Consider the following 17,098-nt stretch of genomic DNA (forward strand, 5'->3'; position numbering starts at 1 on the left):
TACATAAATCCAAGAGTTAATAAGATTAATTGGCTACTTTGTATCCGCCCAGGAGGACACAAAACAAGGTAAAATTTGTTTATTATTTGTGGATGCTATGTCATACTATTTTTAAAAATCTACTCTAATACTGTATATTAATGCTGTATAATCTCCTTTCTTGGTAATTTCCACTCCACAATTTTTATATATTATTCCTGTTTGAAATAATGTTTTATCTCTTAATGTCACTCATGTATTTTATCATTTTTAAATACTAGGATATGAGATGGGACTGAATAATGAGAAAAAGATTTCTTAAGGGAGAAATAAAATATATCAAAGAATAATTTGTAAAACCAATATGGTAGAAGTCATATTTATTGAAAAAAATTAATATCTTTGCTATAAAACTTGTAACAGGAATATTTACTGAATGTTTATTTTGATGCATAAACCTGAATGTTATATACCAAGTACAAGACAATAACACTAGTTTTTCCATTATTTACACTTTATGAAAATTGTTATGCAGTCCATGTTAAAAGAACTTATGATGGAGAATTGTTACATTAGAAAAATAATATTCTTGATAAAGCATTCTCAATGTGTCCAATCATATTTTCTGCCTCTTCAATAAGGCAAAAGTCCCTGGAACAGCATATAACTTAATTTACAAAATACAATAACTGTTTAGACACATATTCAAGTTTTCTTTTGGTATGCTTTTCCCTCACTGTAAATTTTTTTCTTTTTTCTTTTTTTTTTTTTTACTAAAACAGAAAGACTTTCAGGAAAATGTCATTTAATGATTTCAGCTATACATTACATATACAACTCTGTAGCCTAGCAACAATCATTGCTACACCATCATTAACTTTAAATATTTTGCTTGGTGAGCTGTTCTCAAATGTAGCATATTTTAAGATTTTGCCATCATTATGACTGTGGAATCATTGTTTGGTTTTCATAGGAAACAGATCTGTCACAGTATGAAGCTTTGTTTATTTTAAGGAACTGGTACACAATTACATTTCCACTCACAAGAGAACACCACAGATATAACTAAAGGCAGGCTTCGATGGCTCCACAAAGGTTGCGTGCTGGACCAACCCCACACCTCCTGCTCCCCTGTCGCACAGCCCTGGCCAGGTTCACATGGTTTCATTTCCAGAGATGCTTTGCTCTTCACAGTTAGGTAGTTTTAATTCCTTCAAAGGCACACAACTTCCATCTTTTTTCCAGCGTGGCTCCCACACCTGTGAATTCCTGTTTGAACATGCGTGGCAGCCTCATCAAAAGCATTTCTATTTCATTTGCAGATATCTGTTAGAAAGGAAGAAAAGTCACTTTGGGGAAAGGAACTCATCTTAAAGGAGGAATGGATTGGGGAAGGATGAGCTTTCCCAGTGATATGAACAGCATTTAGTTTTCTACTGGGCTGTCAGGGGATGTCCTTACAGAAGGAACATTCAGAAGTACTGAATGTGATTATCCCATCTCCCGAGCAGCTGGCGGGGTGGGGCATGGGTTGGCTGGGCGGAAAGTGCCGAGTTCACCCTTCATATGGATGGCTACCTTACTGGGAGCACCATTCCTGAACAGCCCTCCCCTGATATAAAAGGAGATGGGGAGGGAATTTAAGAGGGCTCAGAGCAAATCCATCTCCACTACTGGAAAGCTACTAGTGGCTTCATCCTCATCTATGAAGGACAGCAATTTTCTTTAATGCTGCCAGGAGCAGAGGACATTCGGGTGGATTTCTTGCCACCCACATTTCTTTCTCTTCCTTAATTTTCACATGCACCAGAGACCATAAAGCTTTCAAAATGGAATCTAAACTCCAAAACCTACCACAATACAAGTCTTGATATCTAGTCATAAAATTCAGGTATATTTTTTAATGCAACTTTTTTCTTCTCCATATTTTTATTAGATGTTTATTAGATGAATTTTTACATCAATAATTCATTTTAAAGAACAAATCAGCCATAATCCCTCTGCTCTAGCACAGTGATTGCTTTTGTTTTCCGGTGTTAGCATGCCAATCCATGTGTATGCATGTGGATTTTATACAGCAGGGCAGCCAATTTGGGATCTGATATTCTGTTTGAATATTCCCAAAATTTGGGGTCTGATATTCTGTTTGAATCCCGTATCTTCATTCTTACAAGTTAAATGACCCTTACAAAGATAATTAGTCTCTTTAAGTCTCAGCAAATGGAAATAACATTTAATAAGGATAGCATGAAAACTACTGGCCTAGCACAGATTTGGGCACATAGAAATGTTCAATGAATCAGAGCTATTACACTTTTTCATGGTGTAATCACTGTAGAGATATCATTTTAGAGTCTACACTTTCCATTTAACAATATTAGGATTCATTTAAAAGAGACACCAAATAGACCAAGAAGTCAAATCAACTGTTCACTTAATATTTTCATGGAAAAGACTTCATATGACACATTAAATATTCCTGGGCCTATAATACAAAACTTTAGTTAAATAGAGGCAGTTCTGAAAATTGAAATGTATTCTAAAATTTTTGGGAATTATTTTGAAATCTGAATGCATTTTCCGATACACACCATATTAGACGGATGGTTAAATTCCCAGGTCAACCGACAAAAGCCTATGAGACAGATTATGTGAAGGCTCATAATAACTTTGAGAAGTTTTCTTTCAGTCACCACCAGTGTTCTCATTTCATTCTCACAGCACTCTGATGAGATTTGTGAGCAGATATTATGATGCATCTCCACTTTATAGCTCAGAAAACTGTGAACTACAGAGGGTTAAGTGTTTTATCAAAGACAGAACTTGGGAAAGAACCCAAGGGTTCTTTCATGGGTTGGGGCCTGGGCCTTGATTGGTGTGCCTTAAGCACGTCCCATGATTGTCAACAGCCAGGGGTGAGCAACCAGGGGTGTTGGGAGGTCTTTCTCAGTAGCAGTCACCTGGGGCACTTGTTAAAAAAAATCAGATCCCCCAGCCAGCCTCTTCTCTGGAGACCCTGACTCAGCTGTCTTGGGTGTAGCCCACATAATCTATTTTTAACAACCATCCCAGATCATTCTTATAGTCAGGCATATTTGGGTTAAGAATGGGGACTTAGGCTGGGTGTTGTAGCTCATGCCTGTAATCCCAGCATTTGGGGAGGCCGAGGTGGGTTGAGGTCAGGAGATCGAGGCCATCTTGGCTAACATGGTGAAACCCTGTCTCTACTAAAAATATAAAAAATTAGCTGGGTGTGGTGGCGCGTGCCTGTAATCCCAGCTACTCAGGAGGCCAAGAGGCGGGAGAATCGCTTGAACCTGGGAGGCGGAGGTTGCAGTAAGCCGAGATGGCGCCACTGCACTCCATCCTGGGGGACAGAGAGAGACTCCGTCTCAAAAAAAAAAAAAATGGGGACTTAAGCCAGACAAGCTTGGATTTTACTCTGGCTAGGCCTCAAGCTGTGTGACTTTGGGAAGATTACTTAACATTTGTAATTCTCAGTTTCTTCAGGTGTGTAATAGAAGTCATATCTCTCAGGGTATTGTAAGGATTATGTGTAAAATGTAACACGATGCCTGGCACAAGTTCTCTCTTCTTATGTAGACATGTATATGTGTGTGTATATGGAATACTGATAGAAAATGACGCTATTATCTAACCTTTTGTGGTACGGAGTGGTATGTGGTCAAAACTAGTTTTTCACAGGTCCAGGAGGCAGTTTTCTTTAAGCCTCCTGAGACCAAGTTATCTTCTCAACGAGTTCCTTCTTTCTTTTGGAGGAGGACAGCACAGATCATCTATGGTGGGCCGTAGTCTCCAGTCAAATTCAAGTGCCACCCCTAGCATGTCCCTCCCCAGATCAAGGAGAGGTGGAACACACAGGCCGAGGTGCCCGCCAGCCCACCAGCACCCTGTTTCCAGTGTAACCGCCACCTCCCTTGGAAATGTAGGGAAGAAGGTTTGTGCCATTCGTTAGGAAGGGGAGAAAAAGTTAAGTTCTTGAGGGTAAAATAAATATCTGATTTAAAGATAACGTGTAGGAGGCCAGCTGCAGTCAGAAGGGGCAGTGCCACCCAGCAGCCCTGCAGTTGGCTGTAAAAAGTGTGACAACTTACAATCACCAGGAAACTTTTCCTTGCCAGACTCTTCTGAAAACAGTATTTAATTCTCACCACACTCTCATAAGATAGGGAATAATTTACCAACAAGAAAACTGAGGCCCCGAGAGACTCAGTAAATCCCACAGGGTAACACAGGCAGTAAGTGTGGACCAGACCTCCTGGCTGGCTGTGGTGCCTTGTTCTTAACCACCCCTGCCCACCTCCACCAGGGAGAGGACCATGGAGTAAGGACAGGAAATAATCTTCTTGATCACTACCTCTCTGGCCCTGGGTGGGTGTGGATGCCATGGAAGGCATCTGTGTACAGGAGGGGAGGGCTCCTCTGTGATGAATACTATTAGAGCGATATCAACATCAACAGCAAAAAACTGAAAATTCCCAACTCACCTGGCTCACACACATTCATATTGCTGATGCTTGGGCACCGCCACATTAATGATCCACCAAAACGGTAAGCAAATCATGGGAAGTCTTGGCTAGCATGTACTGAAATGTGGCAACATCTTGTTTTCCATGGTGTCTTTTGACCTGAGCCTAGACTTTAACCACAAAGGAAGCAGGACAAGGCTTGCAGTGGGAGAGAGGTAGCTACCATCTACCGAGTCTTCACTGTGGGGCAGGGAAGAATAAGTTCTTCACCTGCATTATCTCATCAGAAAGCTCATTAAACAAGCAAGTGTCCCCCTCACTTGCTGGAGTAAAGAAAAGGAGACGCAAAAGATTTGGATCACAATGATAGAACAATCAGTAACCTCTTCCAGTTTAGTAATCAGTTAAGTAACCAGTCACTTAACTTCTTTGGGCCTGTTTTCTCATTTACAAGACAAGGGAATTGGAAAGAAACACATGGAATGCCCTGAGGACTTGGTTTGTGTGCTGGCCTCTCCATATCCTAGCTCTAGTCTTAGGACAAGCCATACAAAATTTATCTGTCGATTAGGTTGTGGCAAAGATGTCAAAATGAGAGGATGTGATAGGTCTTTTGCGCACCTTAAAGCACAAAACAAATGACGGTCCCCACTTTAGTAGCACTTATTGTGTGCCAGACACTGTTCTGGAATGCTTTTCCTCTACTAAGTCATTTAATACCAAGGATAACCCCCCCAAAAACCACTTTACAGATGGTGAAACTTAGGCACAGCGATGTTAAATAAGCTGCCCAAGGTCAAACAGCTAAGAAGTAGTGAAACTGGGATTTGAAATCCTCGTAATTACTTAATACTTCAGATTTTGAGAAAGCCAGAAATTAGTGTAATGGGAATTAATCTCAAATGTATTAGCTATAGTTTCTGTTGGCAGTGTAAGATATAACAGCTGGGTTCTGCCACAAAGATGTAACTAATATAGAGTTGTCATAATTATGGAACAGACCACTTCAAATAAAAATCTATCTAAAATATCCATTTAATAAGGCTCTCAGCAGCTGGGCATGGTGGCTCACAACTATAATCCTAGCACTTTGGGAGGCCAAGGTGAGAGGATCACTTGAGCCCAGGAGTTTGAGACCAGCCTGGGCAACATAGAGAGACCCAATCTCTACAAAACATACAAAAATTAGCCGATATGGTGGCATGTCTCTGTGGTCCCAGCTACTCAGGAGACTGAGGAAAGAGGATCCCTTGAGCACAGGGGTTGGCGGCTGCAGTGAGCTGTGATTGCTCCACTGCACTCCAGCTTGGGTGACAGAGTAAGACCCTGTCACAAGAAAAAAAGGGATCTCAGCTAATTCTAGAAGAATTCCTTAAAGTTCTTTAAAGATATGTATATCTCATGACAGAAGAAAGCTCAGGGAGAAATCTGTATCCAGTAAGTTAGTTTTATGATTTTCAAACTTTTCCCCCACCCTGACAAAATAACCTTTATGATATTTTATCTTTTGTGATTTTTAAGACAAATTCAAGAGAAAATTCAATTTGTCCTTCATTTTCTCCCTATGGCCAAAGAATTTTTACTTTACAAATACTTCCGCTTACTTCAGTTCTGTTCTCTTCCTAATAATTTGTCAGCTATTATCATCTTGCCGTCACAATATCCTTTGCCTTCCCACCAGTACATTCTTTGTCTTGAGAATTGAGACTCTGGAGTCATTACTTAAACCAAGCACCCAGACCTCACTGGCCGAGCTCTGAGTGAAGTTTACCCCTTTCCTCATCTCCTGCACGATTTTCTTCCCTGAATCACTTCTGAAACCAGGGATTCTCTCTAAGCTCCTACTCCTGTTCACACATGGAGCCCTGGGTTCCAGGGAAGAGCTGTTGCTTGCCCAGCAGGTAAGTGAAGGGGTAGAACTTGGAGTAGGGCCTATGAATCCAGCCTGGCTTTCAGAGTGACACATTCCCTCACTCCCAAGCATATTATGAGGAGATTGCAATACACGTGGTTAAGGGAGCACTGTGTAGCACTGTGATATAGATTAGAGATAGATGCCATGACTATGAAATCTTTTTCCCATACACCATGTATCTGGTGCTCTAGCAAGTGGGGAGGATAGTCATAACCCTGAAGTTTTGATTACCCTCTTACCCAGCTGGCTTTTTGCCAAGAAATTTGTAGCCTATATATTTTCAATCTTTGATATTGTCAGTGGATTCTTCCATCTGTTTTGTTTGAAACTTTCTTACACTTATTCTTTTAGGAAGGATTTATTTGCTACAAATACAAAAAAGAAAGAAAGCAAACATGAGAAGGAAACAGGCTGTGTGTAACCAAGGAGCTTGTGTGCTGTTAATACCGCAGAAGTTATTTATAAAATCTGCTTGATTTATTTTTTAATTTGCTGACTCTAGGCCAAGCCTACTGCCTCCTTGCCCGGCCTCTAAGCACATGTACAAATGGACACAAGCAGATGCAAATCAATTTGTTCTCATCATGGTTGGCTCCATATCCCGTATCACCAGGCTAGGGAAGCCTGGTGAAGAGGGGCTCCTGTTTGGGCTACTGAAAAGACACTGGCAGAGGCTGGAGCATCAGGGAAGCCAGTTGAAAACCAGACTTCCTTGCATGGGCAAAACTGACTTTTAGCCTTTAAATGCACATGTAAATCTTGTTCATTCTTCACATCCTGGGCAGGGCACAGTGTTAGCACACACAGAAACCTCACAATAAATGTTCACAGAGGGAAATACAAAATGTAGATGGGGCAAAGGGAGGGGAGGAAGGAAGGGAGAAAGAAGGAAAAGAGGAAAGGCAAGAAGTCAGGAATTTGAAGGAGTGAAGCAAGAAACTGGTAGAGGAAGGGAAGGAGGCAGAAAAAATGTGATGAAAGAAGATAAACAGGAGAGAATTAAAAGGAGGAAGGAAAATGAGGGCAGGAAGGAGAGAAGAAAGGGTGGGTAGAAAGAGGAGAAAGGAAAGAAATGTGGCAATGTTAGCTAAAGCATCCCAGAGGGAAGCCACCAGAAGAAGCATGGACTCGAGGGTACCTTGCTGTTAATTATGGCTCACAGATTTCACCCTTCTCTAACTCCTAGTTCAGAGAGTATCTTCCCTACCCAATTTAGCACTTCCTTAGTTCATGTCTGATTCTCAAATCATTTCATAACTAGGCTACAAGCTTGTTGACAACAGGGTTCTATCTTAGATTTCTTTTGTGCCTTGGCCATCTCCTCTTCTTCTCTAGTCCCTAAAACAGTGCTGGGTACATGAAAAGCACTGAATTATCCTAGCATTCATTAGGTCCCTGGTAACCTTACCAACTTCTCTCACTGTGGTGCACAGACTTTTTTTTGTTCTTTATGTAGTCAAGTGGGGAGTATTGTTATCTCTGCTGTCATATGCTTTCCAGAAGTGCTGTAATATCTAAAAAACACATTCATTATAGTCTGTCTAAAGGATCACTCATTGATATCACTGTGACAGGCTGCTCTTAAGGAGAACCCCAGAATACTATTAAAGATCATTCAGGTGGGCAATCTCACAAACACTACTGAGAGCATTTCCCCACCCTCACCACCTGGCTATAGTCTGGGAAAGAATGCTATCCAATTAATTAAACAGGATCTGAATCTCCTTTCCATAGCCAAGACATTTAAATTTTGTGTTTGCAGAGGTATACTATTAGTACAGAAGTGCAAATGATTCTCCCCTCTTTGGGAAATGTAACACATGCCCATGACCTCTCAAGCTGGTCACAGTGGTGTCATGCCAAAATAGCAGGTCCTTCTATATCCTCCAGCGTCTGTGGCCACATTACGCCGAGTCTGGTTTTCAGAACCAAATCTTCCACACCATGGGCCTTGGGAAGAGGCTGCAGGTGTGTAGAGGGGGCAACCAGACATGCTTGGAAAACTGAGCCTTCATCTCCTAAAGGATACATAAACAGGGAAGAGCAGACGAACCCTCCTCTTGACTGTAAGAAGTATTCATCTGCTAATGCTCACGTCAAATGTTTCTTCTGGGCTGCTTCAGACAGACAAGAGTTTGGGCTTGATGGGCCCTGGGGCTGACATGGGAGATTCTATGTATTGATAGAAACCATTTTGATGATAGTGTTGCCTATTTTAAAGAGTTTGCCTGCTGTGCTCTGGGCATGATTTTTGACTCAGCAAAGCTTCAGAAGCCATGGCCGCCCCCAGCCCTTACCCTGTCTTCCTCTGAATGAATCTTTCTTTTTCAAGTGTTTCTCATACAAGAGAATCGGGTGAATGAGAGTGGGTAATTTAGAAAAGGCCAAGAAGAGAAAAATGTGCAAATATGCAAATATCAAGAGCAGGAATCATATTTAACTGGAAAATAGCTTATTATTGGGCAACATGGTTTTAAGAAGCCATGTGCAATGTACATGCCCAGCATAATTTAAATTAATTCCTTCCATTCCTAGTCATTCTTACACCCATATGTAGCCTTTGGGGAAATCCTGACCACAACAGTGACATTACAGGACTGGGTTGAGCCTGCTTTCCCTGTTCTCATCAGTACAGGGTGGACACTGGATTTTGCTCTCTGGATTAAAAAGTCTAAATATCCTCTCAGCCTCACTGGAATAGAAAGTATGTGGTCTGATCCCTGGTGCCCAGCAGTTTTAGAGTACTTTTTCAATATACTTTCTACCCCAGGCATGAGGAGGAACCTGACAGCTCTAGTGGGCGTTTCATTCAGAAGATGGAGGGCTATCTGGGGGTAGGCAGGGGACACCTCCTGTGTTTCCACTGTGAGGGAAATACTTTCTTCATCATCATCTAAAATAAAAGTACCAGTCTGCGATGAGATACAATTCCCTAGACTGAATCCCATTCAGAAAGGCCCATCATCTAATGGCCAGGGACCAGGCATGTGAATTCTCTCTCCTCAGAGACTGGTAAGGGAACATCACAAATCTTACCTGAGCCCTGAAGATAAGAACAGAACAAGAGCTTCCACCTGCACCCCGCCCCCGCCCCCGCCCCCCTACCCCTCCCCGCCGGCCAAAACAAATCAATTCATTACTTATCAATCCCTGCCCATTCCCAGGAGATGATTTTACACACACACACACACACACACACACACACGCAGGCACACACACTTCACTGGTGATCATCATAGATTCTCAGCCTGCGATGATGGAGTGGAGGAAACAAAGAGTCCTGAAATTCTTTGATAAATGACAAGTGGATTCTTGGCCATTTCAGTTCCTACTAAAACAACAACTGCTTCTCAACAAAGGCTTCCCACTTGGGACTTCTGGAAAGGGGAGAACAGAAATGTCAACAGTACAAGGGAAGGATGGCAGCAACAATAGGAATCATTTCTTGAGGGGTTATTCTTTGCCAAACACATTGGTGCAAGCAGTGTTTTGTTTAATCCTCCAGGCAAAGGTGGTGGTGATATTAAGGAACAATGATACCAGTAAAGGGGAAACAACAGCAGAGAAATCCTTCAAATCTATATGACAACAAAGGAACATTGTGCAGCAAGTCCTTCTCATTTCATCTGAGTTTAACATGAACACTTTCTCTTACTTCCCTGTGCATGTGAGGGGAAACCACAGAGAAAAAAATAGATGATTCTGAACCTCCAGCATTTTAAAATTCTCTAACTCCTTTCACCCTGTTTTCCTCTACCCTGTCATGAAAGGCATGAATCTGTATGACTGAAAAGATTCCTCTCAAAGGGGAAGTGTTAGATTCATTTAAGAGGTTAAACAGTTTTGGGATCATGTATTGGGAAGATTATTTGAATCAAAATAAGAACACAAGGTAGTCATTTGATGCATGCTAGCCATTGAAAATTTAGCATGATTTATCTGTGTTCAGGGACACAGCACTGCAGGCTGCTGGTCTGGTTGTACCAATCCCATACATTTTGCTGTGTTCTATGGAGGATCTTCTTACCTATTTCCATTTTCTTTCATGACCAGAAATTTGACAGGCAACTCGCTGGCTTCTCTAGCTTCTCTGTTTTGCTTCTGTGTCCACCCTGCTCCTGGGCTTCCCTAGTATTGGTTAATGATGTTGTTTTATTTTGTCAGGGCCCCTCCCATCGTTCACGTGAATTTGACACATAAATCACATTCTTTTTGTCTCTTCTCTTTGGGTACACAAATACTGCAGTGGGGTAGGAGTACAGCTAATTTGTGGATGGGAAAAACTGAGCTTTAGGGAGGTGAGGAATGATGTCTGGCTCTGGATGTGAGCCTGGAGGGGCACAGCTGAGAAGAATTTTGCAGTCACTTCTTTCTACTTAGAGAACAATGCTGGAAAACAGCCATTAATACAGCTTTCTTGAGTCATATCAGATCTTTATATTATTTGAGATGATTTTTCCTCGATTGTCTGAAGTCCAGAACATGGAATCCTAGAAGAATATGGTCTGAGGATAACGCCCTATTAGCCACACTCACCTGATTTCACCCTTATTTTGGGAACTTTCAGGTGAACCTCTATTTTTAAATCTCTTATAAGCTTTCCAAATTAATTTGGCATCTGCTGAAAGTTATTGTCATTTTGGATAACTGCTCTTCTTTTTACAAAGACAAAAGCAAGCAAAAAGAAGAGAACAATCTGCCAAAAACTGAGGTCCTTGCAAAAGGGAAGGGCTGATCAACCCCCATAGGCTGCTACAGCCCTAGTTCAGTTCATGCAGAGTCCACCTGCAGCCAGCAATCAACATGCTAAATTTGAGCAATGAAAGTTCACTCGAGCAAAATAATTTACCTTGGAGTCCAGCTGCTGCATGTATGACCAAAGATATTCTATGTTGGCTCCAAAAGGATGGACGTGAAGAAACGTTGATATGATACCTGAATTAAAAAGGCAAACATCGGAAATTATTCAAAGGCAAATGAGAGTCTCCGTTAAATAATGCTGTCTAACCCCAGTGACTGTTTTGTCAGGCTGAGTTATGGTCTTGCCATTTCTAGCAGCACTCAACAAGCATTCAATAATAGCACATTCTGAAGGCAGTAAGAGTAACATGGCAAACAGAACACTTTTCTCCTGGAATGATAGTAGTTAGCAAAGTTAGGCTCTGAGATAATATACAGCTGAATAAAGGTATTTCAAAACAAAGACTCCTGGAAACATTTCAACTACCAATTTTATGCTTGATTTACCAATATAAAATTATAGTTATTGGAAGGATAAAATTATCTTTTCTTTCCCTCAGTGGACTTTGCAGTATGAAAATGGCTCATACAACTGTGTCAGAAATCACGCCGCCTCAAATTTTCCTGATAATTACAGTTGCTAGATATGAAAAGTATTTAATCTATATTTCCCCCAACCGCCATTGAAGGAAGCCCAAATTCTTCCTGAAACATTTGCTGTTCTCCCTGGTTGTCGCTCTTGTTCAAAAGGAGCCAGCTTATTCTCCCCTTCTTGCTGCCGTAATTTACAAGATCATTTTAAAAGGTCTGGGAATGGATGGTTTGGCTGCAGTTTGATTATAAATTATAAGGCTCTTCCATCATGCAAATCAGCTGTATTGACAAATGAAAAGCTGGATGTTGAAGTCAGGAATGAAGTAAAAAGCATTACCTTCCTCTTCTCCCTGCTCCTGGATCCAAAATCAAAATAGTGAACATGAGGAAGTCAACTCCATAAACTGTAGACTGCTTTTTGTTAAGAAGCTGTGCACTTGTTATTCACGATAGCAAAAACATGGAATCAGCTCAGGTGCCCATCAGTGGTGGATTGCATAAAGAAAATGTGGTATGAACCATGGAATACTATGTAGCCATAAAAAAGAATGAAATGATGCCCTTTGCAGCAACATTGATGCACCTGGAGGCCATTATCCTAGCTGAACTAATGCAGAAATAAAACCAAATATTGCATGTTCTTATAAATGGGAGCTTAACAGTGGGTACTCATGGACATAAGAAGGAGAACAGTAGACACTGGGGACTGCTAGAGGTGGGAGAGAGGGACGAGGGAAAGGGCTGAGAATCTACCTGTTAGGGATTATGCTCATTACGAGGGGGATGGGTTCAGTCATACCGCAAACCTCAGAGTCATGCAATAGGCCTCTGTAACAATCCTGCACGTGTACCCCTGGATTCTAAAATAAAAGTTGAAAAAGAAAAAAAAAGAAAGGTTGTCCTCAGACTGATAGTTTTAGCTTTCTGTTAAAAAAGTTTCAAGATGAATTAAATCTGAGGGTAAGCCTTCATGTTCTGTTTTTTGTGAACCTTCATGCTTGGGAGCCAGGGCAGACTCTCACCTGTATGAAATGCCATCTGGGTGGGCACAGGTGCACACAGCATTCTTGTACTAGGTCATCCTATATTTGTAGGTGACCTTGGATTGATCTGCCATAGGGTTTCATGGCTCCCTGATGCTATGGGATGAGTGTCAAGTTTTTAAATGAAAGTTCCCAGTTCATCCTCAGGCTGAGAACAGAGAACCAAAGGGACTCTCCAAGACCTATCCTCAGAATGTTGCTTTCCCATGGCTTCTAGAGGATGACAGTGAGATGGGGAGGTAGAAACAATTCCCACATTTCCCTGTAAAGGTAGAATCTCAGTTTTTAAAGACTGACCTGTTCTTCCTGAGATACAAAGAACTACCATTTCATTCTGAGGTTATATTCTTACTTTTTTCTTGTCAAAATGTCCTTTTTTGAAATAATGGCAATGGTAGAAGGCAATGATGATACTTTAAAAATATCTTTAAGTGGAAAAATAGCCACTTTTAATGTACTCAGGCAGCATTGTGTTGTCCCCTCCCCTTATTTATTTACTTATATTTTAATTTTAGAGACCTGGGATCTACTTCCCTGTGTCTGAAATTCTCAATTCTGGTGAAGTGGCATTCTAAGTAATTCTATTACTAATAAGAGCTAAAATATAAAAGCTCATGAGTGATTTCTTTCAAAAAATTAGAATATAGTAGAACTATTTAAAAATGATTATTTTCATTTGCATTTCCTTTTTTTGTTTTAAAAAATTTTTAATAGATATATAATATTTGTACATATTTTTTGGGTACCTGGCGTATTTTGATACCTGTATACAATGTGTAATGATAAAATCAGGATAACTTGCATGGCCATCACCTCAGACATTTATCATTTCTTTGTGTTGAGAACATCCCAAATCTTTTCTTTTAGCTATTCTGAAGTATACAGTAAATTATTGTTAACTATAATTTCCCTACTGTACTATCAAATACTGGAACTTAGTCCTTCTGTTTGTTGAATGAGAGAGTAAGGGGTGAATCATAGTTCATGTAGAGGGAATCCCCTGTTTCAGGATGTTGAGTGGGGCTTTCACTGACCATTCCAGGTACTATGGCCACTGCTTTCCACAGAGAGCCTCCCACAAGTGATGGGCAGAAGGACAGGGGAGGGAGAAGGAAGAGTCAGCTTTGGCTTTGTGAGCAGGTGAGGGGGTGCTCCTAATCGGAAGCTTTTTTCTCCTCCTCCCCCGCGGGGTTCTGCCAGGCAGGTGAGGGCTGCTGCAAGGTGGGGAGCAGCATTCCTTGGGTGGACATCTGCTTACGCAGCAGGGCTGAGACAGGGAGTGGCAGTGGCACTGCAGACTTTGGGGTGACAAGGGTGTATACATCTCCCATGGAGAAAGAGGGCATAAGACTTGAGCAGTCTTAAGTAAACTACCCCAGGCAAATAGATAACAACATTTTTCATATTTAATATTCCCCTTGGCTGGAGAGTCTTCAACATCTCCTGCATAACCTACAGCCTTTTGTAAATGCCCATGGGTGTATGGTTATCAACATAAATGTCTTTAGTAGACGAATAGAACAAGTCAGAGGAGGATGGGGTGGGTTGGGGGAGAGGTTGATAACCCTTAGCCTAGGAGATGAAGTGTTGACGTGGGTCATTTAAGGACACCAGAAATGGGAGGACCTAGAGTGGCCCCTTTTGTTGCCTCTGTGAAGTTGGCACCATCTGTGAACATGGATTTGCTCCTCCACTGTCTGCTATCTCTCACCCCCAATCCTGGGTCTGCAGCCCAAGGAGCTGTGCTCTTAGTCTTTGTGTGTTCTGGTTCCATATCCAGAACATAGTACACATTCATAAGAGGTATATCTTGAAAGTATTTATTTGCCAGAACTGGAAATTGCCAGTATACTTGTTTAAAAATTCTATTAGTCTATTATTGATAAATGGGAATAAATAAGAACCTTAAACATTTCTACAAGTAGTAACAGATCTTTCAAAAACCAGGTAATTTTGAGGTATTATTCACTGAAAATTCTTACTCTTAACTCGTCCTGTCATGGATTTAGAAGGATGGAGTAACTTGGATGTTTCGAGCAAGGAAAATTTTCACTGAAACTATTTTGCTTATAACTAACGGGAAAATCAGATTCTAAAATCAGATTAGAAATCCTGACGTGGACTTGAGTATTCTTTTAGGAGGGTATTCAGAACCATCTCTGTGGTAGCTGATATTAAGAAGCCATTAGCTTTTCCTTATAAGAGTTCAGCAATTGCCACTAGATATATGCAGGGCCAAGGCAGGCAGTCACAAATAGGCTTCCCAAGCTTTTCCTGTGGATGACAACCCAATTATCCAGTGTTGCTAGAGACACAGCAGAAAGGAAAGCATGAGTCATCGTCCTCCCCGGTACCTTGCCTCTCCTCAGCCCACCTCCCACTCCTGCATCTGTCCATCCCTGTAGCACCACAGAAGCATCAGTCATGCCACTTGAGAAAATGTTTCTAGGCCCTGTGATTTTGGATCAGGTTCATTTGAGGGGATCTTTCTAAATAAACAAGTAAAGCCTCTTTGCAGCTTTTTTTTTTTTTTTAAAGGAACTGGGACATTCCCTGGGGATGGAAAAAGGATGGCTGTAACTCAAAAGTTAATGAAAAATACCACAAACCTGGAATATGGAGACTATTTTATGGTCCTCTGGAATGGACCTAAAGGCTTGGTAAAATGAACACTAGGAATGGAGGGTGGTGGATTTAGCTGTTACTGAACTGGTGACTCTCCAAGGGGATGGCTCAACAATTGGACTTGCTTGTTTCCATGGAGATGTAGAAGGCCTCCATATTTGAGAATGGGTTTCCAAAAGTGGAAAAAAAAATTTTAAGTGCCTAATTTTAAAAAATTTTAAAAGAACAAAGGAGATTGTCAGTACTATTGGGCTTTTTGCACATCTCAGAATCTTAAAAACTACTTTAGAAAGAGAAACTAACTAGCTCTAGTTGCCTGTGGCAAACCTCGTTAGGAAGGCCCATTTAAATTGGCTACCCAAAAGCACTCTGAGCTTCTCCCATCAAAACCATCTAGTTTATTTTCATTATTGGGCCTCACTAAGACTAAGGATGCAGTATTTAAATTAACCAAATAGTGCCAGATTTGTACTGTTTCATCACTTATTTTAATACTTGAAACACTTAGCAGCCAGGAGGTGGCAAGGTGCTAGAGGCACAGCATTGCATAAGATAGGCAAGGGGCTGGTCCTGTGGAACTTTTATTCTAGGTGAGCAACACAGATAATAAACACAAAGATTAAAAATTTTTAGATAGTGCTTAGCACAATGAAGAAAACACATCAGGGAAGAGGACAGAAGAGAGAGCAACCTGCAGTTTGCTGGAATGCTACCTTACACAAAGCGATTGATGTGGTTTGGCTATGTCCCCACCCAAATCTCATTGAATTATGGCTCCCATAATTCCCACATGTTGTGGGAGGGACCCAGTGGGAGATAACTGAATCATAGGGGCGGTTTCCCCATACTGTTCTCATGCTAGTGAATAAGTCTCATGAGATCTGATAGTTTTATAAGGGGAAACTCCTTTCACTTGGTTCTTCTCTCTTGTTTGCTGCCATGTAAGACGTGCCTTTTGCCTTCCACCTTCTGCCATGATTGTGAGGCCTCCCCAGCCCTGTGGAACTATAAGTCCATTAAACCTCTTTTTCTTTATAAAATACCCAGTTTTGGATATGTCTTTATCAGCAGCATAAGAATGGACTAATACAGCGATTATGTGAAGGCCTCTTCCTGAGAAAGCAGACCTTCTCAAGTGTGAGATGAGAAGGAGCCAGCCATAGAAAGCCTGGAGGAGACCATTCCAGGTACAGGCCACATATAGTGCAAAGGCCCTGAGGTGGAAGTGAGCTGGCAGAACACACTGGGCTGGAGAGTGGCACATGTGTTTAGAGGTAGGTGGGGGCCACACCATGCAGGACCTTGTGTGCCAGGGGAAAGAGTTTGGATTAGATTTAAATTCTAAATGTGGCAGAAAACCAAAAGAGTGGTTCTAAGCAGGTGCTTGACATGATCTGAATTATGTTTTAAAAACTTCCCTCAAGCTGCTGTATGGAGGGTAGAGCAGAGGGGGAACTGGGAGGCTAGTTGGAAGTGTTTGCATGAGACTAGAGTGGTGAGTCGTGATCTGGACTGCAAAGGGAGAAGCGGACTCCAAAGGGAGAGCCAGGGGGCTGGTGTGAGCAGTGAGGCCGGGGAAGAATGAAAGATGAGTAAACAGTTTTTCACTTGAGCAACTGGGTGGGACTGTTTTCTCAGATGAGAATATTGGGGCAGGAGCACATTAGGGCAGGAAAAAGGGGAATCGGGAGTTCTGTTTTGTCCTCATTAAA

The 17,098-nt window shown here is 41.4% G+C and overlaps 1 protein-coding gene across 12 annotated transcripts in view; it reads right to left on the reverse strand.

Moving 5' to 3' along the window:
• Positions 1 to 964: 964 nt before the first annotated feature.
• ENOX1 (ecto-NOX disulfide-thiol exchanger 1) overlaps positions 965 to 17,098 on the reverse strand; it is a 571,794-nt gene continuing 555,660 nt past the window's right edge. For all 12 annotated transcript variants that reach the window (XM_054528960.2, XM_063714804.1, XM_054528961.2 and 9 more), the window contains 2 exons: positions 11,234 to 11,319; positions 965 to 1,305 (listed from right to left, as the gene is read on the reverse strand). In XM_054528960.2, coding sequence (XP_054384935.1) covers positions 1,174 to 1,305; positions 11,234 to 11,319 — 218 coding nt within the window. In that variant the 3' untranslated portion in view covers positions 965 to 1,173. The remainder of the gene's footprint in view (positions 1,306 to 11,233; positions 11,320 to 17,098) is intronic.

The sequence above is a fragment of the Pongo abelii genome, chromosome 14 (assembly GCF_028885655.2).
Source record: "Pongo abelii isolate AG06213 chromosome 14, NHGRI_mPonAbe1-v2.0_pri, whole genome shotgun sequence".
NCBI classification, from domain to species: Eukaryota; Metazoa; Chordata; class Mammalia; order Primates; family Hominidae; genus Pongo; species Pongo abelii.